This window comes from Macaca mulatta, chromosome 3, assembly GCF_049350105.2.
Source record: "Macaca mulatta isolate MMU2019108-1 chromosome 3, T2T-MMU8v2.0, whole genome shotgun sequence".
NCBI classification, from domain to species: domain Eukaryota; kingdom Metazoa; phylum Chordata; class Mammalia; order Primates; family Cercopithecidae; genus Macaca; species Macaca mulatta.
In genome coordinates, this window is record NC_133408.1 from 50,422,523 (window position 1) to 50,445,051 (window position 22,529).

The 22,529-nt window shown below is 50.6% G+C and overlaps 1 protein-coding gene across 9 annotated transcripts; it reads left to right on the forward strand.

Moving 5' to 3' along the window:
- The first annotated feature begins 6,572 nt into the window (after positions 1–6,572).
- On the forward strand, positions 6,573–21,294 carry CCL24 (C-C motif chemokine ligand 24). 9 transcript variants are annotated; one of them, XM_077995211.1, is made up of 4 exons: positions 6,573–6,711; positions 18,023–18,098; positions 18,318–18,435; positions 19,796–21,294. In XM_077995211.1, the coding sequence occupies exons 2-4, from the start codon at positions 18,026–18,028 to the stop codon at positions 19,962–19,964; spliced, it is 360 nt and encodes a 119-aa protein (XP_077851337.1). In that variant the 5' UTR covers positions 6,573–6,711; positions 18,023–18,025; the 3' UTR covers positions 19,965–21,294. The 9 variants fall into 9 exon arrangements, 8 of the variants coding, with proteins under 8 accessions (XP_077851337.1, XP_077851332.1, XP_077851331.1 ...); XM_077995206.1 differs by having other exon boundaries at positions 6,574–6,711; positions 17,967–18,098; XM_077995205.1 differs by lacking the exon at positions 6,573–6,711 and adding an exon at positions 6,714–6,852 and having other exon boundaries at positions 17,967–18,098.
- The last annotated feature ends 1,235 nt before the right edge of the window (positions 21,295–22,529 follow it).

A 22,529-nucleotide genomic window follows, 5' to 3' on the forward strand; every position in this document is an offset into this window, starting at 1 on the left:
CTGCCTCCTGGGTTCAAGCAATTCTTGTGCCTCAGCCTCCTGAGTATCTGGGACTACAGGCGCACCACCATGCCTGGCTAATTTTTGTATTTTTAATAGAGGCGGGGTTTCATCATGTTGGCCAGGCTGGTCTTGAACTCCTGACCTCAAGTGATGCACCCGCCTTGGCCTCCCAAAGTGCTGGGATTACAGGTGAGAGCCACCGTGCCCGGCCCACACACTGTCTCTTGGGATCCCGGATGCACACGTTTCCTGGCTATTCCAACTGACCCCATGAGTGTTGGGGTCAAATAAGTAGGCAGAGTGTGTCCATCTCCAGCCTCAGACTGTCAGTGTCCTGCGGCAGTGTGGTGAGGGGGTTGGGTCTCTGCAAGCAGGGCTCCAGGGTTTTTTGGTTTTAGGGAAGCAATCCAGCTGTGTGGGTCCTTCAGGAAGGAAATCCTTTCACTTCTTCTTTTTTTTGTTGTTTTTTTTGAGACGGAGTCTCGCTCTGCTTCCCAGGCTGGAGTGCAGTGGCCGGATCTCAGCTCACTGCAAGCTCCGCCTCCCAGGTTCATGCCATTCTCCTGCCTCAGCCTCCCGAGTAGCTGGGACTACAGGTGCCTGCCACGTCGCCCGGCTAGTTTTTTGTATTTTTTAGTAGAGACAGGGTTTCACTGTGTTAGCCAGGATGGTCTCGATCTCCTGACTTCGTGATCCGCCTGTCTCGGCCTCCCAAAGTGCTGGGATTATAGGCTTGAGCCATCGCGCCTGGCCCCACTTCTTCTTTTAGTGAAGTTCTTGACCATCATATTTTGTGGATTAGCAGAATCTGGTCCCTTCTTGGCCTCCAGTCAGGAGGTATTTCTACCTACAAGGAGAGGCATGCCACCTAGTCTCAGGGATTGACAGGAACACTGGACGGTTAGGGCTTCCGGCCCCCTTCTGTCCTGGAATTCCCTGCCTTCTGGGCTTCCCCAGCTGTGGATCCTCAGCAAGAATCTTGTGCATATGCTTGTAGCTCTTCCTTTCTCTTGCATACATCTGTTTTCAGTGAGCCTCAGGTTAGTCAAGATCCTCCAACCTCCTTCTCAACACCGTTCTTTTTCTTTCTTCTATTTTTCTTTTCTTTTTTTTTTTGAGACGGAGTCTTGCTCTGTTGCCCAGGCTGGAGTGCACTGGTGTGATCTCAGCTCACTGCAACCTCTGCCTCCTGGGTTCCAGCGATTCTCCTGCCTCAGCCCCCCGAGTAACTAGGATTACAGGTACCCACCAACATGCCCAGCTAATTTTTGTAATTTTTAATAGAGATGGGGTTTCACCATGTTTGCCAGTCTGGTTTAAAACTCCTGACCTCAGGTGATCCACCCGCCTCAGCCTCCCAAAGTGCTGGGATTACAGGTGTGCACCACCACACCCGGCTAATTTTTGTATTTTCAGTAGACACAGGGTTTTACCATGTTGGCCAGGCTGGTCTTGAACTCTAGACCTCAAGTGATCCACCCGCCTCGGCCTCCCAAAGTGCTGGGATTATAGGAGTGAGCCACCGTGCCTGGCCTCAATGTTATTCTCTTCTCTCCATGTGTCTTAAGGACTTACAGAGCAGGAGCTCCCTAAGACAATGTCCTGGGCCCCACCTGGCGGTATATCATATCATAGCCGGCTCACACCAACCTGGGAGAGTGGATTGTCAGCATCTCTCCCCAACTCCACTTTCAGGGACATCGTTTGGGTAGCTTGAATTCAGCCATGGTGGGAGGGTTTACACCATGGCAATTGGCAAACGCTGCCAATCACACTTGTCCCCACAGAGCCAGTTTGTTAAATATTTGCCAGTGTAACCCTGGCTTCACCTTACCTTGGTCAACCAGACCTGCCCAGGTGTTGGCTAATAATCCTTGGTGTTGGTATCAGCCTCTCCCATGTGGCATTCCTGTGTCCCCCTCCCCACCAGGTCAGCCTGGCCTTGGGGGACTGAGCCAGCCAGAAGGTGGCAATTGAGGTCAAACCAGCATCCCTGAATTGGGAAGGATAAGAGGATATGGATGGAGGATGGATAGCTTCTGTGACAGACATCACATGTGCACACACACACACACACACACACACACACACACACACACACCTGGTTTACTTTATGTTTTCATTATTTTTAAAAAATTGAGACAGGGTCTCACTCTATTGCTCAGGCTGGAGCATAGTGGTGCAAACATGGCTCACTGCAGCCTCAATCTCCTGGGCTCAAACAATCTTCCCGCCTCAGTCTCCCAAGTAGCTGGGACCACAGGCACGTGCCACCATGCCCTGCCAATTTTTTTTTCTTGCTCTGTTGCCCAGGCTGGAGTGCAATGGCGAGATCTCGACTCACTGCAACCTCCACCTCCCAGGTTCAAGCGATTCCCCTGCCTCAGCCTCCCAAGAAGCTAGGATTATAGGTGTGTGCCACCATGCCCGGCTAATTTTTTTTCGTATTTTTAGTAGAGATGGGGTTTCGCCATGTTGGCCAGGCTGGTCTTGAACTCCTGACCTCAGGTGATCCACCTGCTTCGGCCTCCCAAAGTGCTGGGGTTACAGGCATGAGCCACTGTGCCCGGCCCCAGCCAAATTTTTAATTTTTGGTAGAGATGGCATTTCACTATGTTGCCCAGGCTGGTCTCAAATTCCTGAGCTCAAGCGATTTCCCACCTCAGCCTCCCAAAGTGCTGGGATTATAGCTGCGAGCCACCAGAACTGGCCTGGTTTCCTTTAATACTGGTGGGTTTATTTTAATGGGTATAGGGGAAAACATAGCTAATGCACTAAATCTGTGACTTTTTTTTTTTTTTTTTTTTTTTTTGAGATGACATCTCCCTCTGTTGCCCAGGCTGGAGTGCAATGGCACAGTCTCGGCTCACTGCAACCTCCGCTTCCTTGGTTCAAGCAATTCCCCTGCCTCAGCCCCCAAGTAGCTGGGACTACAGGCGCCTACCACCATGCCTGGCTAATTTTTGTATTTTTAGTAGAGAGGGGGGTTCACCATGTTGGCCAGGCTGGTCTGGAACTCCTGACCTCAGGTGATCCACCCATCTTGGCCTCCCAAAGTGCTGGTATTACAGGTGTGAGCCACCACGCCTGGCCCTAAATCTGTGATTTTGTGGCTATTTTTGGATGAAACCATTAAGTGTACCATAGATCGGGTAGCGAGAAGAAATTATTTTAAAAAAAAATGAAGGTTATGAGTGAATGGATGAAGTTTGGCTGTTGGCGATGGAGCACTGGTGAAGAATTTTAGGTGGGGGTGACCAGGCTGGTGTGCGTTTTAGGAGGGGCTTTTTTTTTTTTTTTTTTTTTTTTGAGACGGAGTCTCACGCTGTTGCCCAGGCTGGAGTGCAGTGGCGCGATCTTGGCTCACTGCAAGCTCCGCCTCCTGGGTTCACGCCATTCTCCTGCCTCAGCCTCCTGAGTAGCTAGGACTACAGGCGCCCGCCACCGCGCCCGGCTAATTTTTTGTATTTTTAGTAGAGACGGGGTTTCACTGTGGTCTCGATCTCCTGACTTTGTGATCCGCCCGCCTCGGCCTCCCAAAGTGCTGGGATTACAGGCTTGAGCCACCGCGCCCGGCCGGGGCTTTTGTTTTGCAGCTGTGCACGGAACAGAGTGGAGAGATGTGAGTTGGGAGGCAGCGGAACGGGCCAAAAAGGAACAGGTGGATCTGGGAGGTGTTAAATAGGTAGAATCAACAAAATGAGAGGCCTGATTAGGTGTGTGTGTCGGGGAGGAGGCGGGGGGCGGTGGGAGGGAATTGTGGGGGAAGCGATGGTGCCTTCCCTGGAGAATTTTTAAGGAATGATACCACCAGTTGCATTTGGAGCAGGAATGTGAGATATCACATGATAGATATTCCTGCCGCTTGTCCCCAGCCGCCCAACCTCACTTCTTCCTTTTTTTATTTTTTGTTTTTATTTTTTGAGACAGAGTCTTGCTCTGTCGCCCAGGCTAGAGTGCAGTGGCACGATCTCGGCTCACTATAACCTCCGGCTCCTGGGTTCAAGCGGTTCTCCTGCCTCAGCCTCCCCAGTAGCTGGGATTACAGGTGTATGCCACCACGCCTGGCTAATTTTTGTATTTTTAGTAGAGACAGGGTTTCACCATGTTGGCCAGGATGGTCTCGAACTCCTGACCTCAAGTGATCTGCCCACTTTGGCTTCCCAAAGTGCTGGGATTACAGGTATGAGCCATCATGTCTGGCCTGATCATGGACTCTTATTGGCCGCCTTGCCTTCCTCTTGTCAGAGCATTTAGACAGGACAAAGAAAGAAAAGGCATCCAAATCAGAAAGGAAGAAGTTAAGGCCGGGCGCGGTGACTCACGCCTGAAATCCCAGTCACCATGCCCGACCCACCTCTTCCTTTTGCCTTCCAGAAACTCAGCCACATCCCACTGTTCACCTGGCTCTCCTGCCCCTGGTCTTCCCTTGGCCTGGAATGCCCTGCTTCCTTTTCCACCTGGGAACTCCCACCTGTCCTGTTCTGAAGCTTCCCAGATTCCCTGTGCAGAGCCCTTTCAACCTGGTAGTTACCTGGCAATAGCAACGAATACCCCTTACTAACTAGTCCTTATCAATATTTACTGTAGGCTGGGAGCTGTGCCTGCACCATGAGGGACAGTCATTCAGTCACTCCTTGTGATACCTAGAGGAGGGACAAGGACTTGTCTCCACTTCCCAATGACAAAGCCAAGGCTGGGGTAGAGCCAGGATCAGAATCCAGGACTAATTGCCTCCCAAATGTATGTTCTCAATGAGTCTGATTCCTAAATCTTATGCTGTATTGTAATTATTATTGTTACTACTCTGAGACAGGGTCTCACTCTGTCTCCCAGGTTGGAGTGCAGTGGCATGATCATAGCTCACTGCAGCCTCGACTTCTGGGGCTTGAGTGATCCTCTCACCTCAGCCTCCTGAGTAGCTGGGACTACAGATGTGTGCCACTGCACCTAGTTAATTTTTTTTGTTGTTGTTTGAGATGGAGTCTCTATCTTTTTCTTTTTCTTTTTTTTTTTTTTTTGAGACGGAGTCTCGCTCTGTCGCCCTGGCTGGGGTGCAGTGGCGTGATCTCAGCTTACTGCAAGCTCCGCCTCCCGGGTTCATGCCATTCTCCTGCCTCAGCGTCCCGAGTAGCTGGCACTACAGGCACCTGCCACAACACCCGGCTAATTTTTTGTATTTTTAGTAGACACGGGGTTTCACCGTGTTAGCCAGGATAGTCTCAATGTCCTGACCTCGTGATCCTCCCGCCTTGGCCTCCCAAAGTGCTGGGATTACAGGTGTGAACCACTGCCCCCAGCCAAGATGGAGTCTCTTTCTGTCACTCAGGTTGGAGTGCAGTGGTGCAATCCTGGCTCACTGCAACCTCTGCCTCCCGGGTTCAAGCAATTCTGCTTCAGCCTCCTGAGTAGCTGGGATTACAGGTGCCCACCACCATGCCCAGCTAATTTTTATATTTTTAGTAGAGACGGGGATTCGCCATGTTGGCCAGGCTGGTCTCAAACTCCGGTTCACACCTGTAATCTCAGCACTTTGGGAGGCCAAGGTGGGAGGATCACTTGGGGTCCAGCAGTGTACCTGGCTAATTTTAAATATTTATTTTTTGTAGAGACGGGGTCTTACCATGTTGCTCAGGCTAGCCTTGAACTTCTGGGCTCAAGTAACCCTCCCAAAGTGCTGAGATTACAGGCATCAACCACTATACTCAGGCTCTAATTATTTCCGTGTTGGTTTTTCCAGTGGACTCTGAGCTCTTATAACATGAAGTCTGAAATACATCCTTCACTGGATCCCAGAATGCCTCGGCTGAATAGGGCTCCCTCGTCTGAGACTTGAATTTCCTACATGGAGATCTGTCATGGGGTGCTTGCATACCTGCCTTGGTGGGGCTCTTGCTGTCATCCGAGGTGGTCAGATATGTCTCTGGACAGCTTGATCTGCTTCCTTCTCTTTGGGCCTTTAACATCTAAGAGGCAGCCGTGACACTGAGACATACAAAAAGATCCTCTCGAGCTGGGCACGGTGGCTCACACCTTTAATCCCAGCACTTTGGGAGGCTGAGGCCTGAGGTGGATCGCCTGAGGTTGGGAGTTTTGAGACCACTCTGGCCCACACGGTGAAACCCCATCTCTATTAAATATGCAAAAACTTAGCCGGGCATGGTGGTGGGCACCTGTAATCCCAGCTACTCAGGAGGCTGAAGCAGGAAAATCGTGTGAACCTGGGAGGCGGAGGTTGCAGTGAGCTGAGGTTGCACCACTGCACTCCAGCCTGGGCAACAGAGCGAGACTCTGTGTCCCTTCCCCCCACTCCACCTCCCCCCAAAAAAGATTCTCTTGACTTCTTTGATCTGCAGCATCCCCGTTTACCATCTGATTAGCAGTGCCCTCGGCTTCAGCTGCTATCTGTGCCTCCTGTTCCCGTCCCTGTTGAACTGTTGAAAGCCCTCCCATCCGGAGATCAAAGGGCAAGGCACTCCACAGCTGCCACCTGTTTTCCTCCCCAGCCCCATCTGGGACCACACCCTTTCCAGGGCAGAAGTCTGCATGGACAGAAGTCTGTCTGACAATGGGCTCACTGTGCTCTTCTGACGGGGACCGCCACCCACGCTACACCTGGGCCCCCATCAGGGTCTGCCTGTTGCCACAAATCCAACCTCTTGGAAGTCCTTGTGAACCTTGAACTCCTGAATTTCCCAGCCAAGCCAGGTGAGAGGCACGGGAGGCACCCTTCCCTCCCCAGACACCCCTCCTCTCGTCCCGTTCTTCCTGCCACCCCAGATCGAGTGAGTCAGAGGAAATGATTTCTGCTCTGCACTTGGCACCAAGTTGTCACCCTGTCACCTCTGGGTAAGTGGCTCCCCTGTGTCCAGTATTCTGGGACTGTGTGTGTGTGTTTGGTAATGAGGAAGCAGGATACCCCAGGGAGCAGTGACACCCCCAGTCTGCACACCTGAATCCAGCCCCCTGCACTCCCCACCCCAGTGCCCATTCATCCTGGCACCCCACTGCCCTCTCCCCCCTGCATCACACCCCAGATGTCCACCTGCTTCCTTTAGGAGGCTGGGACAAGAATGCAAGAAGGAAGTGAAGGAGGCTGGGCAAAGATGGTGGCCGTGAGAGTCTAAAGGAAGGGGTGGATTGGAGAGCGGCTCAGAAAGTGAACTCGGCGTGGTGGCATTGGTGCCACTCAGCAGAGCATGCTGCCTGGCACCATGACAAGGGCATAGGTTTCTTCCCAGGAAGATGTAGGGCCAGTTCTGCTCCATCGTGGCTTAGGAGTCTTGAGCAAGTCATTTAACTCTCTAAACCTCAGTTTTCTTTTTTTTTTCTTTTTGGAGATTGAGTCTTGCTCTGTCGCCCAGGCTGGGGTGCAGTGGCACAATCTCGGCTCACTGCAACCTCTGCCTACGGGTTCAGGCAATTCTCATGCCTCAGCCTCCAGAGTAGCTGGGATTACAGGCACCCGCCACCATGCCTGGCTAAGTTTTGTATTTTTAGTAGAGATGGGATTCACCATGTTGGCCAGGCTGGTCTTGAACTCCTGGCCTCTGGTGATCTACTGCCTCAGCTGCCCAAAGTGCTAGGATCACAGGCGTGAGTCACCATGCCCAGCCTGAACCTCAGTTTCCTTACTGGTGACATGGGGACAATAAGAGGATAAGATGAGTTCAGAGGAGCCATGTGGGGCTTTAGGGGAACAGCTGAAGGGATACTGGTCTAGTGGCATTTGATGGAGTCCCTCACTGAGGCTTGAGGCCTATTCCCTCCACCATTCTGGGAGGTGTACCGTCACACCCATCTTTCAGTAAATGAGTTAAGCTTCACAGAGGCTAAACACCTTGCCTGGGGCCACCAAGTGAGCATATGGTTGGGACAAGGCTGAAACCCAGGAGTGTCTACCTCTAGGGTCATGCCATCCCCATGGTACTACACTGGGTCTTGAGCTGGGTGGGGCAGTTGAGGCTGTCTAATCTCCCTGGGCTTCCAGTTCCCAGCCACAAAGTGTGGGGACAGGTGAGACTCTAAAGGGTCTTCTTGTTCTGATTTTTTTTTTTTTTGAGATGGAGTCTCGCTCTGTTGCCCAGGCTGGAGTGCAATGGTGCAATCTTGTCTCACCGCAACCGCTGCCTCCTGGTTTTAAGCAATTCTCCTGCCTCAGCCTCCAGAGTAGCTGGAATTACAGGCATGCACCACCATACCTGGCTAATTTTGTATTTTTAGTAGAGACGGGGTTTCTCCATGTTGATTAGGCTAGTCTCGAACTCCTGACCTCAGGTGATCTGCCCGCCTCAGCCTCCCAAAGTGCTGGGATTACAGGCTTGAGCCCCTCCCTTGTTCTGATAATTTATTGGACATCAAGACCTCTCCCTACCTTCCCTGCCTGCCTCGATTATCTACTAGAACCCCTGGTGCTCCAAGCCCCACAGCCCCTGTGGACTGTTTTTATCCATGAATGGTCCCCCTAACACATGCACTCAAGTTTGAAACCTAAGTGTTATCCTGGACAGTCCTTCCTTTTCCTCAACCAGTATGGCATCAGAGCTCAGCAAATGCAATCCTGAGTGATCCTCAAATCCATCCCCTTCTTTCCATCGTAACTGCCTCCACCTCTCCATCCTAGATTTCCTACCACAGCCTTCCCAACAGTTCTGCCACATGACTTACTGCAGCCAGAGCGATTTCTTTAAGGCTCCAACCTGACCAACTCACCCCTCTGCCTTGACTTCATCTGTGTGGCCTCCAGGGCTTGAAATACCCTTCTGTGCCCAGTTTCCTCCCTGCCAAGCCCCACTCCCCTTGGTCAGCCTAACTCAGCACAAGGGGCATCTCCTCCACGAGGTTTTCTCTGACTTCTGCTCTCCATTGTGGCCTCGGTAGACTTCCATCTGGACACTTATCACCTGTGTCATAATTGCCTCTGTCTCTCAGGGCTAGTATGAGAGTTCTCCAAGGCAACACCTGTATATAGTTTTTCTTGGTATGCGTGGGATGGGGCATGTGGTATATAGCAGGGTTCGATGAGGTATGTATGTATGTATGTATGGATGGATGGATGGATGGATGGATGAGTGGATGGATAGATGGGTGGGTGGGTGGGTGGATGGATGGGTGGATGGATGGATGGATGGATGAATGGATGGATGGAAGGGTGAATGGATGGATGGATAGGTGAATGGATGGATGGATGAGTGGATGGATAGATGGGTGGGTGGGTGGGTGGATGGATGGGTGGATGGATGGATGGATGGATGAATGGATGGATGGAAGGGTGAATGGATGGATGGATAGGTGAATGGATGGATGGATGGGTGGATGGATGGATGGATGGATGGATTAATGAATGGATGGATGGATAGATGAGTGGATGGATGGGTGGATGGATGGGTGGATGGATGGATGGGTGGAGATGTGGATGCATGGGTGGGTAGGTGGATGGGTGGATAGGTAGATGGATGATGGCAGGATGAATGGGTGGATGGATGAATAAGTGGTTGGATAAATGGATGGATGGATGATGGATAGATGGGTGAATGGATGGGTGGATGAGTGGGTGGATGGGCGGGTGGGTGGATGGATGGATGGATGGATGGATGAGTGAGCAGATGAATTAATGGGTAGGTGGATGGATGGATACCTGAAAAGCCTCCCTTGGGGCTGAATTCCTGTAGCTTAAGTCTCTGGTTCCTGCTAGATGGTGAAGACCTGCCTGTGCACTGCCGGGCGCAGTAGCTTACGCCTGTAATCCCAGCATTTGGGAGGCCAAGGCAGGCAGATCACCTGAGGTCAGAAGTTCGAGACCAGTCTGGCCAACAGAGTGAAACCCCGTCTCCACTAAAAGCACAAAAAAATTAGCTGGCGTGGTGGCATGCACCTGTAATCCCAGCTACTTGGGAGGCAGAGGCAGAGGAATTGCCTGAACCAGGGAGGTGGAGGTTGCAGTGAGCCGAGATTGTGCCATTGCACTATTGCCTGGATGACAGAGCAAGATTCCGTCTGAAAAAAAAAGAAGAAGGAAGAAGAAGAAGGAAGAAGGAGGAAGAAGAAGAAGAAGAAGAAGAAGAAGAAGAAGAAGAAGAAGAAGAAGAAGAAGAAGAAGAAGAAGAAGAAGAAGAAGAAGTAGTTGTTTACTAAAAGCCCTTACATCCGTAACTTTCTAGGATTCTAGAATCACATGAGACCATAGGTAAAAGGTAGCCTCATCCTCCCCACCCCCAACATTTCATAGATGAGGAAATCAAAGCTTGGGAGGAGTGAACAAGTTGCCCAAGCTCATACAGCCAATGTTTAGCAGATCGGGGATTAAAATATGTCACTACACCATAGCCTATGGTTTGACCTAAAATTTAGTTTCAGACCTTAATAAGAGGACACAGGATTTTTTTTTCTTTCTGTCTTTCTCTGTGTGTGTGTGTGTGTGGTCTACTTTTACCCTAATTAGGGCCATCAGATCCAGTGCCCCCCCCGCCCCCATTCTCAGGTATTTACAGTTATTTATTGTCAGAGATGAGAGACCCCTTCTTTTATTTATTTATTGAGAGATGGGGTCATGTTATGTTACCCAGGCTAGTCTTGAACTCCTGGGTTCAAACGATCCTCTTGCTTCAGTCTCCCAAATAGCTGGGACTACAGGCATGCACCACAGTACCTGGCTAATTTTTTGTTTATTTTTTGTAGAGTTGAGGTTTCACTATGTTGCCCAGGCTGGTCTTAAACACCTGAACTCAAGCAATCCACCTGCCTCAGCCTCCCAAAGTGCTGGGATTACAGATGTGAGCCGCATCGCCCAGCCTACTAATATATATATATATATCTTATATATTTATTTTATATATGTATAATATGCATTATATATTATATAATATTCTATATTTATATAGAATATTATATATTATATAATATATAATATATATATATATTTTTTTTTTTTTTTGGAGACGGAATTTCGCTCTTGTTGCCCAGTCTGGAGTGCAATGGCGCGATCTCCACTTACCACAACCTCCGCCTCCCGGGTTCAAGCAATTCTTGTGCCTCAGCCTCCCGAGTAGCTGGGATTGTAGGCATGCGCCACCATGCCCGGCTAGTTTTGTATTAGTAGAGATGGGGTTTCTCCATGTTGGTCAGGCTGATCCCGAACTCCTGACCTCAGGTGATCCACCCGCCTTGGCCTCCCAAAGTGCTGGGTTTACAGGCATGAGCCACCATGCCCAGCCCTCATATTTTTTACCTTAGGGAAATCTTGTATTACTGTAATATATATAACTTTATATATACATATAAAGTTCCTTAAAGTCCCTTATTAAAGGGGGTGACCATAACAAAACATTTCAATAAAATGAGAAATGTTCCTTCTTGCATCACCGCTGGTGGTCCTACACTTGGGGAGAGGCCACTGTGGCCAACACCCTACTTCTCAGATGGAGAAACTGAGGCCAAGAGAGGGACAGGGTCTGCGCTGGAGCCATCGGGGTTCTAAGAGCCTCACACTGCTGTGGGTCACTTCCCACCCACCCTCCACGCTCCTCCACACATGCTCTTTCTGCCCCTGCCAGGTTCCCACTTCTACTGTTTCCATCTTCCTCTTTCTAATTTTTGTTTTTTAAGAGTCTGGGTCTTACCATGTTGCCCAGGCTGGACTTGAACTCCTGAGCTCAAGCAATCTTCCCACCCAAAGTGCTGGGATTACAGGTGTGAGCCATTGCACCTGGCTTTCTCTTTCTCTTTTTACCTATCCTCTTCCTTTCCTTTTTTTTTTTTTTTTTTTTTTTTTTTTTTGAGATAGAGTCTGGCTCTGTCACCCAGGCTAGAGTGCAGTGGCGCGATCTCGGCTCACTGCAACCTCTGCCTCCCGGGTTCAAGCGATTTTCCTGCTTCAGCCTCCCAAGTAGCCGGGACTACAGGTGCGTGCCACCACGCCCAGCTAATTTTTCTATTTTTAGTAGAGATGGGGTTTCACCATGTTGTCCAGGCTGGTCTCGAACTCCTGGCCTCAGGTGATCCTCCTGCCTTGGTCTCCCAAAGTGCTGGGATCACAGACCTGAGCCACTGCACTTGGCTTTCTAGTTCTCTTTTTACCTATCCACTCCCTTTCTAGTCGGCTTTCCTAAGACCTCCTCCTCCCTCTCTTTATGTCTCTGGCTGCTGGATTCCACCACCTCAAATGGGAAGGATGCAGTTTCCCGTTTCGGGAGCTAAGTGGCCCTGTGATGGTGTCTGCTCACGTATCCTTGTAAGGTATCAGCTCTTCCCTCATAAAACAGGGTTAGTAATCCCTGCCTTAACAATTTCCCTGTATAGAGTATAAAGATTGGGTGTTTCGGTTGGGCGAGGTGGCTCATGCCGGTCATCCCAGCACTTTGGGAGGCTGAGGCGGGTGGATCACTTGAGGTTAGGAGTTTGAGACTAGTTCAGCCAACATGATGAAACCCCGCCTCCACTAAAAACATAAAAATTAGCCAGGTGTGGTGGTGGGCACCTGTAATCCCAGCTACTCGGGAGGCTGATGCAGGAGAATCGCTTGAACCTGGGGGGAGGAGGTTGTAGTGAGCCAAGATCATGCCACTGCACTCCAGCCTGGGTGACAAAGAGAGACTGTGTCTCAAAACAAAAGCAACAACAACAACAACAAAATACTGGGTGTTTTGTCCCGGTGTGGTGGCTCATGCCTGTAATCCCAGTGCTTTGGGAGGCCAAGGCGGATGAAACACTTGAGGTCCGGAGTTTGAGATCAGCCTGGCCAACGTGGTGAAATTCCATCTCTACTAAAAATACAAAAATTAGCCGGGCATGGTGGCAGGCGCCTATAATCCCAGCTACTCAGAAGACTGAGGCACGAGAATTGCTTGAACCCAGGAGGCCGAGGCTGCAGTGAGCCGAGATCAGGCCATTCCACTGCAGCCTGGGTGACAAAGCGGAAAAAAAAAAAAAAAAAGATTGGGTATTTTGTGTTTTTTAAGGCCTTGGAAAAGCCCTTAAAGGGTATTACTAATCTGGACTCAAGCACCCCACCCCACACAGTCCCACCCAATGACCTTCTGCTCGCCCACTCTTGTTGCAACATGGGGATAGTGGGCATCCCCGCCCTGTTTACCCCATACTCACTCTTCTCCTGAGTGCTGCCTCTGCCTGGCCATCCTTTCTCCCTCACTTCCTCCCTTCCACACACCACACTCCCAGCACCCACTGAATGAGAAAATTCAGGCAGTCACCCGGCATCCCCTCTGAATCACTGGGGAGCAAAAATTAGAAGAGCTGTCATAAGACGTCATGATGAGCTGGGCACAATGGCTCATGCCTGTAATCCCAGCGCTTTGGGAGGTCAAGGTGGGAGGATTGCTTGAATCCAGGAGTTGGAGACCAGCCTGGGCAACATAGGGGTACCCCGTCTCTACCAAAAATTTAAAAACTTAGCTGGGTGTGGTGGCCTGCACCTGTAGTCCCAGCTACTCAGGAGGCTGAGGCAGGAGGATTGCTTGAGCCCAGGAGTTGGAAGCTGCAATGAGCTATGATCACGCCACTGCACTCCAGCCTGGGCAACAGAGTGTGACCTTGTCTCAAAAGAATTTTTTTTTTTTTTTTTTTTTTTTTTGCCAGGCACAGTGGCTCACGCCTGTAATCCCAGAACTTTGGGAGGCTGAGGTGGGTGGATTACCTGAGGTCAGGAGTTCGAGACCAGCCTGACCAACATGGTGAAACCCCGTCTCTACTAAAAACACAACAATTCGCAAGACATGATGGTGGGTGCCTGTAATCTCAGCTACTGGGGTGGCTGAGGCGGGAGAATCACTTGAACCTCGGAGGTGGAGGTTGCAGTGAGCCAAGATCGCGCCACTGCACTCCAGCCTGGGCAACAGAGATAGACTTCGTATAAAAAAAAATAATAAAAATAAATACATAAATAAATACATTTTTAAAGACAAAAGCCTCTGCATGTATAAAGGGCCTTCCCACGACTTTTCTCACTTAACCCTCTCTAATTGCTCTGCCAGCAGAGGATAATTATTGTCAGCTGATGGGAAGGTAAAGGCAGATAGGGACAGGTGCCAGGCTAATGAAGCCCTGAGTTGGGCTCTCGGCACTTTTCACTCTGTAAGCACAGGCAGTGAGATCAGGTGCTGCCGGGCTCCCTGACTTCAGTCTTGCCTCCATCAGGGGACCCGCCTGCTGACTTTCCCTGTGTGTACGCTGACCCCAGTTGTGCTCTGTGAGCAAAACCCACAGAGGAGTCTCAGGTCCAGAGGAAACTGTCTCAGAGTTGATCCATCATCTATCCATTCTGCAAACGCTGGCCATGGCACAGGTGATTTGCTTGGCACTTGGCGGGTATAGAAATTGATCTCAAGGTGTTCAGGTCAAGCATGAGACTGAGACACAGACACCCAGCTGGCCACCAAGTGATGAGTACCACTGTGCTCCCACTATGCCACTGTGTGGGTCCTGCATTGGTGTGTGCCCTGGAATCCCAGAGCGGGAAGTTGGAGAAGGGGAATGGAGAGAACCGTAGGGAGGGTTTGGGTATAGGAGTGTGGGAGACCGCACAAATGTTTCTTACGATTAGGAATAATTGAATCCTGTCAGTAACAAGATGAACCTCTGATCAATTAAGCAGCTGACCAGTCGTTACCTCCTCCTCCTTGCTCTTGTTACCCAATAAATATAAAGGGCTGTAGAGGCTCAGGGGCTGCTTTTGCTCAGTAGCATCAGGGAGCTCTCTTCTCCCTTTGCTGCCTTTCCTTAAAACAGTTTCTTTTGTTTTTTTGTTATCATTTCTACATTGGTCCCTTTGTTCAGTCTTGTGATGACGGTTTCAAGCAGTAACAGTAGTAACTGCTGGAGAAAGGGTATCAAGTAGTAACCGTGGCAGTCAGCCACATGGGAGTAGTGGGTGAAGGGAGTCTCTGAGCATGAGGTCCTGACCTGGGATCCTGGAATGCGGGGGTGGAGTGAGATGGGAGCCATGTCCCACTCTGTCTCACAAAGTTGCCTCAGTCCCTTACAACTGAACTGGACGTTATGACTTACAGGCTTCCGCATAGTTGCCGGTGCCGTCCGTCCTCCAACCTCAGTGCAGCTGTCAGCTATGAGTCCCTCCTGGACTTTCCTCCTGGCACAATTGGCCAGTTTTCCTGTGGTTTTGTTTGTTTTCTTTTTCTTTTTTTTTTTTTTTGTAAAGATGGGGTTTTGCTATGTTGAGCAGGCTGGTCTTGAACTCCTGGCCTCAAATAATCCTCCCACCTTAGCCTCCCAAAGTGCTGGAATGACAGACGTGAGCCACCTCCTCACCCAGCCTTGTTCTTTTTTAAGAGACAGGGTTATGCTGTCACCGAGGCTGGAGTTCAGTGGTGCTCTCCCAGCCCACTGTAGCCTCAAACTCCTAGGCTCAAGCGATCCTCCTGCCTCAGCCTCCCCAGTAGCTAGGACTACAGGCACACACCACCATGCCTGGCTAATTTTTCTATTTCTTTTGGAGACAGGGTCTTGCTATGTTGCCCCGGCTGGTCCCAAACTCCTGGCCTCAATCAATCCTCCTGCCTCAGCCTCCTAAAGTACTGGGATTACAGGCATGAGCCACGGTTCCTGGCCCCTTGTTTCTCCTATGTTTCCCTTCCTCCCACCTACCCCCACACACCTTGTTCTGGGTCCAGGTCCCCAAAGCAGACCCTGAGACGGGGATTCATGGGCTTGTGGTTTATTAAGAGATACTTCCACGAGAGACCATCAGGGGACTGGGAATCTGGTCAGGGGGAAGGGGCCAAGCAAAGTCCTGCTGCACAGAGGGTTACAGATTTGACCCAGCTGGAAACTCAGGAAACAGGGTTGGTCATGCTGGACCTGGAGTCAGCATCCCTCTGGCAGGCACTGGCCACCCCAGAGGATGTGCTTTTCTAGGCACTTCCTACTTCCCTAGAGCCTTGGTGACTAAGTGGCTCCGGCAACTTGAAGGTGCAGGTGATGGCTGTTGGGACTTCAAGGCCACCAAGAGCTGATGGAAAGCGGCCCTGAGAGCATCTGCTTTGCTCTGTCAGGACCTGTCATGGATGGATGGATGGATGGATTGATTGATTGATTGATTGATTGATTGTAAGACAGGGTGTTACTCTGTTGCCCAGCCTGGAGAGGCTGTGGTGTGATCACAGCTCACTTCAGCCTTGAACTCCTGGGTTCAATTCATCCTTCTAAGGGAGGAGACCACCCCTCATATCGTCTTATGCCCAATTTCTGCCTCCAATGAAAGAAGAAGTAAAAACTAAAAGGGAGAAATGAAATCCACAGGCAGCCAGCCTGGCGCGGCACCCTGGGCTGGTAGTTAAAGATAGACCCCTGACCTCATCGGTTGTGTTATCTATAGATTACAGACTTTGTATAGAAGTGCACTGTGAAAATCTCTATCTTGTTTTGTTCCGATCTAATTACCGGCGCATGTAGCCCCCAGTCACATACCCCCTGCTTGCTCAATCAATCGCGACCCTCTCACGTGCACCCCCTTAGAGTTGTGAGCCCTTTTTTTTTTTTTTTTTTTGAGACGGAGTCTCGCTCTGCTGCCCAGGCTGGAGTGCAGTGGCCGGATCTCAGCTCACTGCAAGCTCCGCCTCCCGGGTTTACGCCATTCTCCTGCCTCAGCCTCCCCAGTAGCTGGGACTACAGGCGCCCGCGACGTCGCCAGGCTAGTTTTTTGTATTTTTTTAGTAGAGACGGGGTTTCACTGTGTTAGCCAGGATGGTCTCGATCTCTCGACCTCGTGATCCGCCCGTCTCGGCCTCCCAAAGTGCTGGGATTACAGGCTTGAGCCACCGCGCCCGGCCGAGTTGTGAGCCCTTAAAAGGGACAGGAATTGCTCACTCGGGGGGCTCAGCACTTGAGACAGGAGTCTTGCCGATGCCCCTGTCCGAATAAACCCCTTCCTTCTTTAACTCGGTGTCAGAAGTTTTGTCTGCAGCTCGTCCTGCTACACACTTCCACCTCAGCCTCCCCAAGAGTGAGACTACAAGTCTGCACCACCACGCCTGGCTAATTTTTTTTTTTTTTTTTTGAGACGGAGTCTCGCTGTGTCTCCCAGGCTGGAGTGCAGTGGCGCGATCTCGGCTCACTGCAAGCTCCGCCTCCCGGGTTCACGCCATTCTCCCGCCTCAGCCTCCCAAGTAGCTGAGACTACAGGCGCCTGCCACCTCGCCCGGCTAATTTTTTGTATTTTTAGTAGAGACGGGGTTTCACCGTGTTAGCCAGGATAGTCTCGATCTCCTGACCTCGTGATCCACCCGCCTCGGCCTCCCAAAGTGCTGGGATTACAGGCTTGAGCCACCGCGCCCGGCCCTGGCTAATTTTTTTATTTTTTGTAGAGACAGGGTCTTGCTATGTTGCCCAGGCTGGTCTCAAACTCCTGGCCTCAAATGATGCTCCCACTTGAACCTTCCAAAGTGCAGGGATTATAAGCATGAGACACCGAGCCCAGCTGACCTCTCAATGACTGTTACACACCCTTGATCACAAATCTGTCTCCCCATTAGAATCCTCCCAGTGCCTGGCACAGAGCACATGCCTAACAAAAATCGGGTGAATGAATGAAAGCATGAATGAATGGAAGGGAGAAGATAGGGATGACTCTGCCCATTTTCAGCTGAACTAACTGAGGCTCAGGGAGGTGAGTGATTTATCCAGGATCCCACAGGGTGTAGCCAACACAGGTAGGGTCCCATGGGCCTTCTGACAATGCATCCAACACCTTTGAACTTGGCCGAGGTGGAGTGATGCCCCCTCCCCCAGCTCTTTCGTTCGGAGCCCAAAATAACCCTTGACTCAGCTGGGCAACAACGGGACAACAACTTCCTCTTTCCAGACCACAGGCCTCAGGACTTTCAAGGAAGCGTGGAGGAGGCTTGGGGGCGTGTTTCCTTCTAGTTGCCCCATAAAAGGCAGAGGGAGGGAGTTTGGGGTGCTCTGCAAGGACCCAAGCTTTTTATCCCCAGGTCCTTTCCTCCCGCACGTTGGCTTTGAGCCCCGAGCTGGTGCTTCTGCTCTCTAGGACATGGCAGGCCCAATGACCATCGTAACCAGCCTTCTGTTCCTTGGTGTCTGTGCCCACCACATTATCCCTACAGGTAAGACCTCGGGCAGGATGCAGTTCCAAGGGCATGGCTGGGATGGCACAGTGGAGGGTGCAGGACTGACCAGCCTGGGGCTGGAGGAAAGCGCTGGGGAAAGGGCAGCCCAGTGAATGGACTGGTGGTGTTTGGTGCAGGGTTCAAGCTCCAGCTCTGAGGCCCAGAGCCGAGGGGAGGCTGGGAAAAGACGTGGCTTCTCTCTCTCTCCTCGTCTAGGCTCTGTGGTCATCCCCTCTTCCTGCTGCATGTCATTTCTTTCCAAGAGAATTCCTGAGAACCGAGTGGTCAGCTACCAGTTGTCCAACAGGAGCACGTGCCTCAGTATGGGAGTGATGTGGGTATCCTTCATGGGCATGTGGCAGGAGAGGGGCTGGGGCAGGTACAACTCCAGTGTCCCTGAGAAGCAAGGTCAGCCGGCCCTGGCTCTGTGCATCCCTGGGGAAGTCACCTCCCCTCTCTGGTCCTCAACTTCCTTGCCCATAAAACTAGAAGGAGGATATATTTATTTTTTAATTTATTTTATTTCTTTTTTTTGGTGGGGGGGAGATAGGGTCTTCCTCTGTCACCCAAGCTGAAGTACAGCGGCATGATCATAGCTCATTGCATTGCAGCCTCAACCTCCTGGGCTCAAGTGATCCTCCCATCTCAGCCTCCCAAAGTGCTAGGATTACAGCCATGAACCACCACACCCAGCCAGAAGGATTTTTTTTTTTTTTTTTTTTTTTGAGACGGAGTCTCACTCTTACCCAGGCTGGAGTGCAGTGGTGCAATCTTGGCTCACTGCAACCTCCACCTCCCAGGTTCAAGCAATTCTCATGCCTCAGCCTCCCGAGTAGCTGGGATTACAGGTGCGCACTGCCACGCCTGGCTAAGTTTTGTATTTTTAGTAGAGACAGGGTTTCACCATGTTGACCAGGCTGGTCTCGAACTTCTGACCTCAAGTGATCTGCCCATCTCGACCTTCCAAAGTGTTGGGATTACAGGCGTGAGCCACCAGGAGAAGGATTTAGATTCAATATCTACTGAGCACCAAATATACAATGAGGCACCATTCGGGGGCACAGGACAATGTCTTATCTAATTCTCTCAACAATTCTATGGGGTAGGGATGGTTGTTCCCATTTACAGAGGACAACTGAGGCTCAGGAAGGTGACTTGCTCAAGGTCACATGGGTCGACATGTGTCTGTCCTCCAAATAGCTTCATAGGTAGTAACTGTGAACTCATTTTGTAAACAGAGGCATGAAGTAGAAATACAATGATAAGGCCAGGTGCAGTGGCTCACGTCTGTAATCTCAGTGCTTTGGGAGGCTGACCTAGGAGGGTTGCTTAAGGCCAGGAGTTTAAGACCAGCCTAGGCAATATAATGAGACTCCGTTTCTGCAAAAAAAAAAAAAAAAAAAAAAAAAAAAGCTGGGCATGGTGGCATGTTCCTGTAGTCCCAGCTACTCAGGAGACTAAGGTGGGAGGACCGCTTGAGCCTGGGAAGTTGAGGCTGCAGTGAGCTGTGATCGCCACTGCATTGCAGCCTGGACGACAGAGTGAGACCGTGTCAAAAAATGAAGATGGCATCATCTCAGCAACTTGCGAGGAGGCCTTACTGTCTCTGGGCGTCCACATCCTCCCCACCATGAAGTTGAGTGGCCCAAGGTCCCTGTCGACCTCAGTTAATCCCCTGTCCCTTTCTTCCACAGCTTCACCACCAAGAAGGGCCAGCAGTTCTGTGGCGACCCCAAGCAGGCGTGGGTCCAGAGGTACATGAAGAACCTGGATGCCAAGCGGAAGAAGGCTTCCCCTAGGGCCAGGGCAGTGGGTGTCAAGGGCCCCGTCCAGAGATATCCTGGCAACCAAACCACCCACTAATCACCGCCCAGCCCTCCAGCCCTGAGTCTGGGCCTGGGCTGCTTGGCGGGCTGCTCGGGGTCTGGGGAAGCCATAGTGATGGGGGGAAGAGCTAATTTTCCTGTTTCTTAGCAACACTCTCCAGGGATGTGTCTCTTCTATGAAAAACTCCAGGGAGCAGGTGATGTGGTCCCCGGGAGCTGAGCAATGGCTCCAAGCATCCAAAGCCCCTTGCCTTTCTGGAGCTGGGTGAGAAGATCCCAGAAGGAGAGCAGTGGCAACTCTTTGCCCTTCTTCTCCTGACCTGGTTCTGATGCTTTTTTTTTTTTTTTTTTTCCCCGAGATGGAGTCTTGCTCTGTCACCCAGGCTGGAGTGCAGTGGCACAATCTCGGCTCACTGCAACCTCCGCCTCCCAGGTTCAAGTGATTCTCGTGCCTCAGCCTCCCAAGTACCTGGGACTACAGGTGTGCGCAACCACGCCCAACTAATTTTTGTATTTTTAGTAGAGATGAGGTTTCACCATGCTGGCCAGGCTGGTCTCAAACTCCTGGCCTCAAGTGATCCACCTGCCTCAGCCTCCCAAAATGCTGGGATTACAGGTGTGAGCCACCGCACCCAGCCTACTCAAATTTTTATGTTGGAAAAAAAAAATAAGTAAAGCATAGTGGTTTTTTTTTGGTTTTTTGTTTTTTGTTTTTTGTTTTGAGACGGAGTCTCGCTTTGTTGCCCAGGCTGGAGTGCAGTGGCCGGATCTCAGCTCACTGCAAGCTCCGCCTCCCGGGTTTATGCCATTCTCCTGCCTCAGCCTCCCGAGTAGCTGGGACTACAGGCGCCCGCCACCTCACCCAGCTAGTTTTTTGTATTTTTTAGTAGAGACGGGGTTTCACCGTGTTAGCCAGGATGGTCTCGATCTCCCGACCTCGTGATCCGCCCGTCTCGGCCTCCCAAAGTGCTGGGATTATGGGCTTGAGCCACTGCCCTCGGCCAGTTTTTTTTTGTTGTTTTTTTTTTTGTTTTTTTTTTTTTAAAGAAATGAACGTGGAGGACCAGGGTGAAGGGCCAGTCTGGGTAGTTTAATGTTTTGGTGAAGATATGACTTTAAGGAGATTCCCTGCTTTGCGACAGTTTGCTCCATGCTGTCTTGGGGCCAAGGACCTGTTCTGCCTTTAAATCTGGGCTCACCCAACATTTTGGTGAAGGGAAGATGGGGTGGGGGGATAAGGGGGAGAAAAGACCCTAGCTTTTTTTTTTTTTTCTATGCATGAGATACTGTGTGGGTTTATCAAGAGTGTAGACAAAGTTGCTGTTCTCAAATAATAGTCCAAATAAAATGAGATTTTTTTCTTCGAAGGTTGTTGTGTCTTGTGTGTTCTGTTTTTTTTCTTTTGTTTTTGTGATGGAGTCTCAGTCTTGCTGCCCCAGGCTGGAGTGCAATGGTGCGATCTCAGCTCACTGCAACCTCCACCTCCCAGGTTCAAGCAATTCTTCTGCCTCAGCCTCCTGAGTAGCTGGGGCTACAGGTGTCTGCCACCACGCCCAGCTAAGTTTTTGTATTTTTAGTGGAGACAGAGTTTCACCATGTTGTCAGGCTGGTCTCGAATTCCTGACCTCAGGTGATCCACCTGCCTCAGCCTCCCAAAGTGCTGGGATTACAGGTGTGAGTCACCGCGCCCAGCATTGTATATTTTTGACTCTCTTGGAGTGGGTAGGATTGGGCTGTGACCAACGGTGTATGTGCCCAGAAAGCATCCCAGGCTGCCTTTCCAAGACTGGAGGGGAAGAAGACAGCCGGAGCCCAAGGCATCTGGGAGTGACCTTGGCCTGCCGCTGGGAGTCCTGTTATTGACTTTGAAAATACACATGCACAGCTAGGTTCAATTAAATAATTTAAAAAATATTTGAGACAGGGTCTCACTCTGTTGCCCAGACTGGAGTGCAGTGGTGCAATCATAGCTCATTGCAGCCACGAAATTCTGGACTCAGGCAATCCTCCCACCTCAGCTTCTCTAAGCAGCTGGGACTACAGGTGTGTACCACCACACCTGGCTAATCTTTTAATTTTCTTTATGTTGCCCAGGCTGGCCTAGAACTCCTGGCCTCAAGCAGTTCTTCCACCTTGGCCTCCCAAAACACTGAGATTAAAGGTGTAAGCCATTGCACTTGGCCCCAAACTAATTTTTTTTTTTTTTTATGGAGTTTCACTGTTATTGCCCAGGCTGCAGCACAATGGCGTGATCTTGGCTCACTGCAACTTCCACCTCCCAGATTCAAGCGATTCTATTGCCTCGGCCTCCCAAGTAGCTGAGATTACAGGCACCTGCCACCATGCCCAGGTCAGGCTGGGTATTAGGAGGCTAAAAAATGATACACGATGATGTTTTGCTTCAAAGAATTAGAATTATAACATGAACACACTCACAAATCAAGAGCACTGTGGGTTCAATGCCAATTCTGCTTTACAAGTTGCATGACCTTGAAAGAGAAAAACTCTTTTTCTATGCCCACAACAGTTTTGACACCAAATATGTAAGTTATCCACACGGTGTAGCTTTCTAATTCTCTGGCTGGGTGCAGTGGTTCATGCC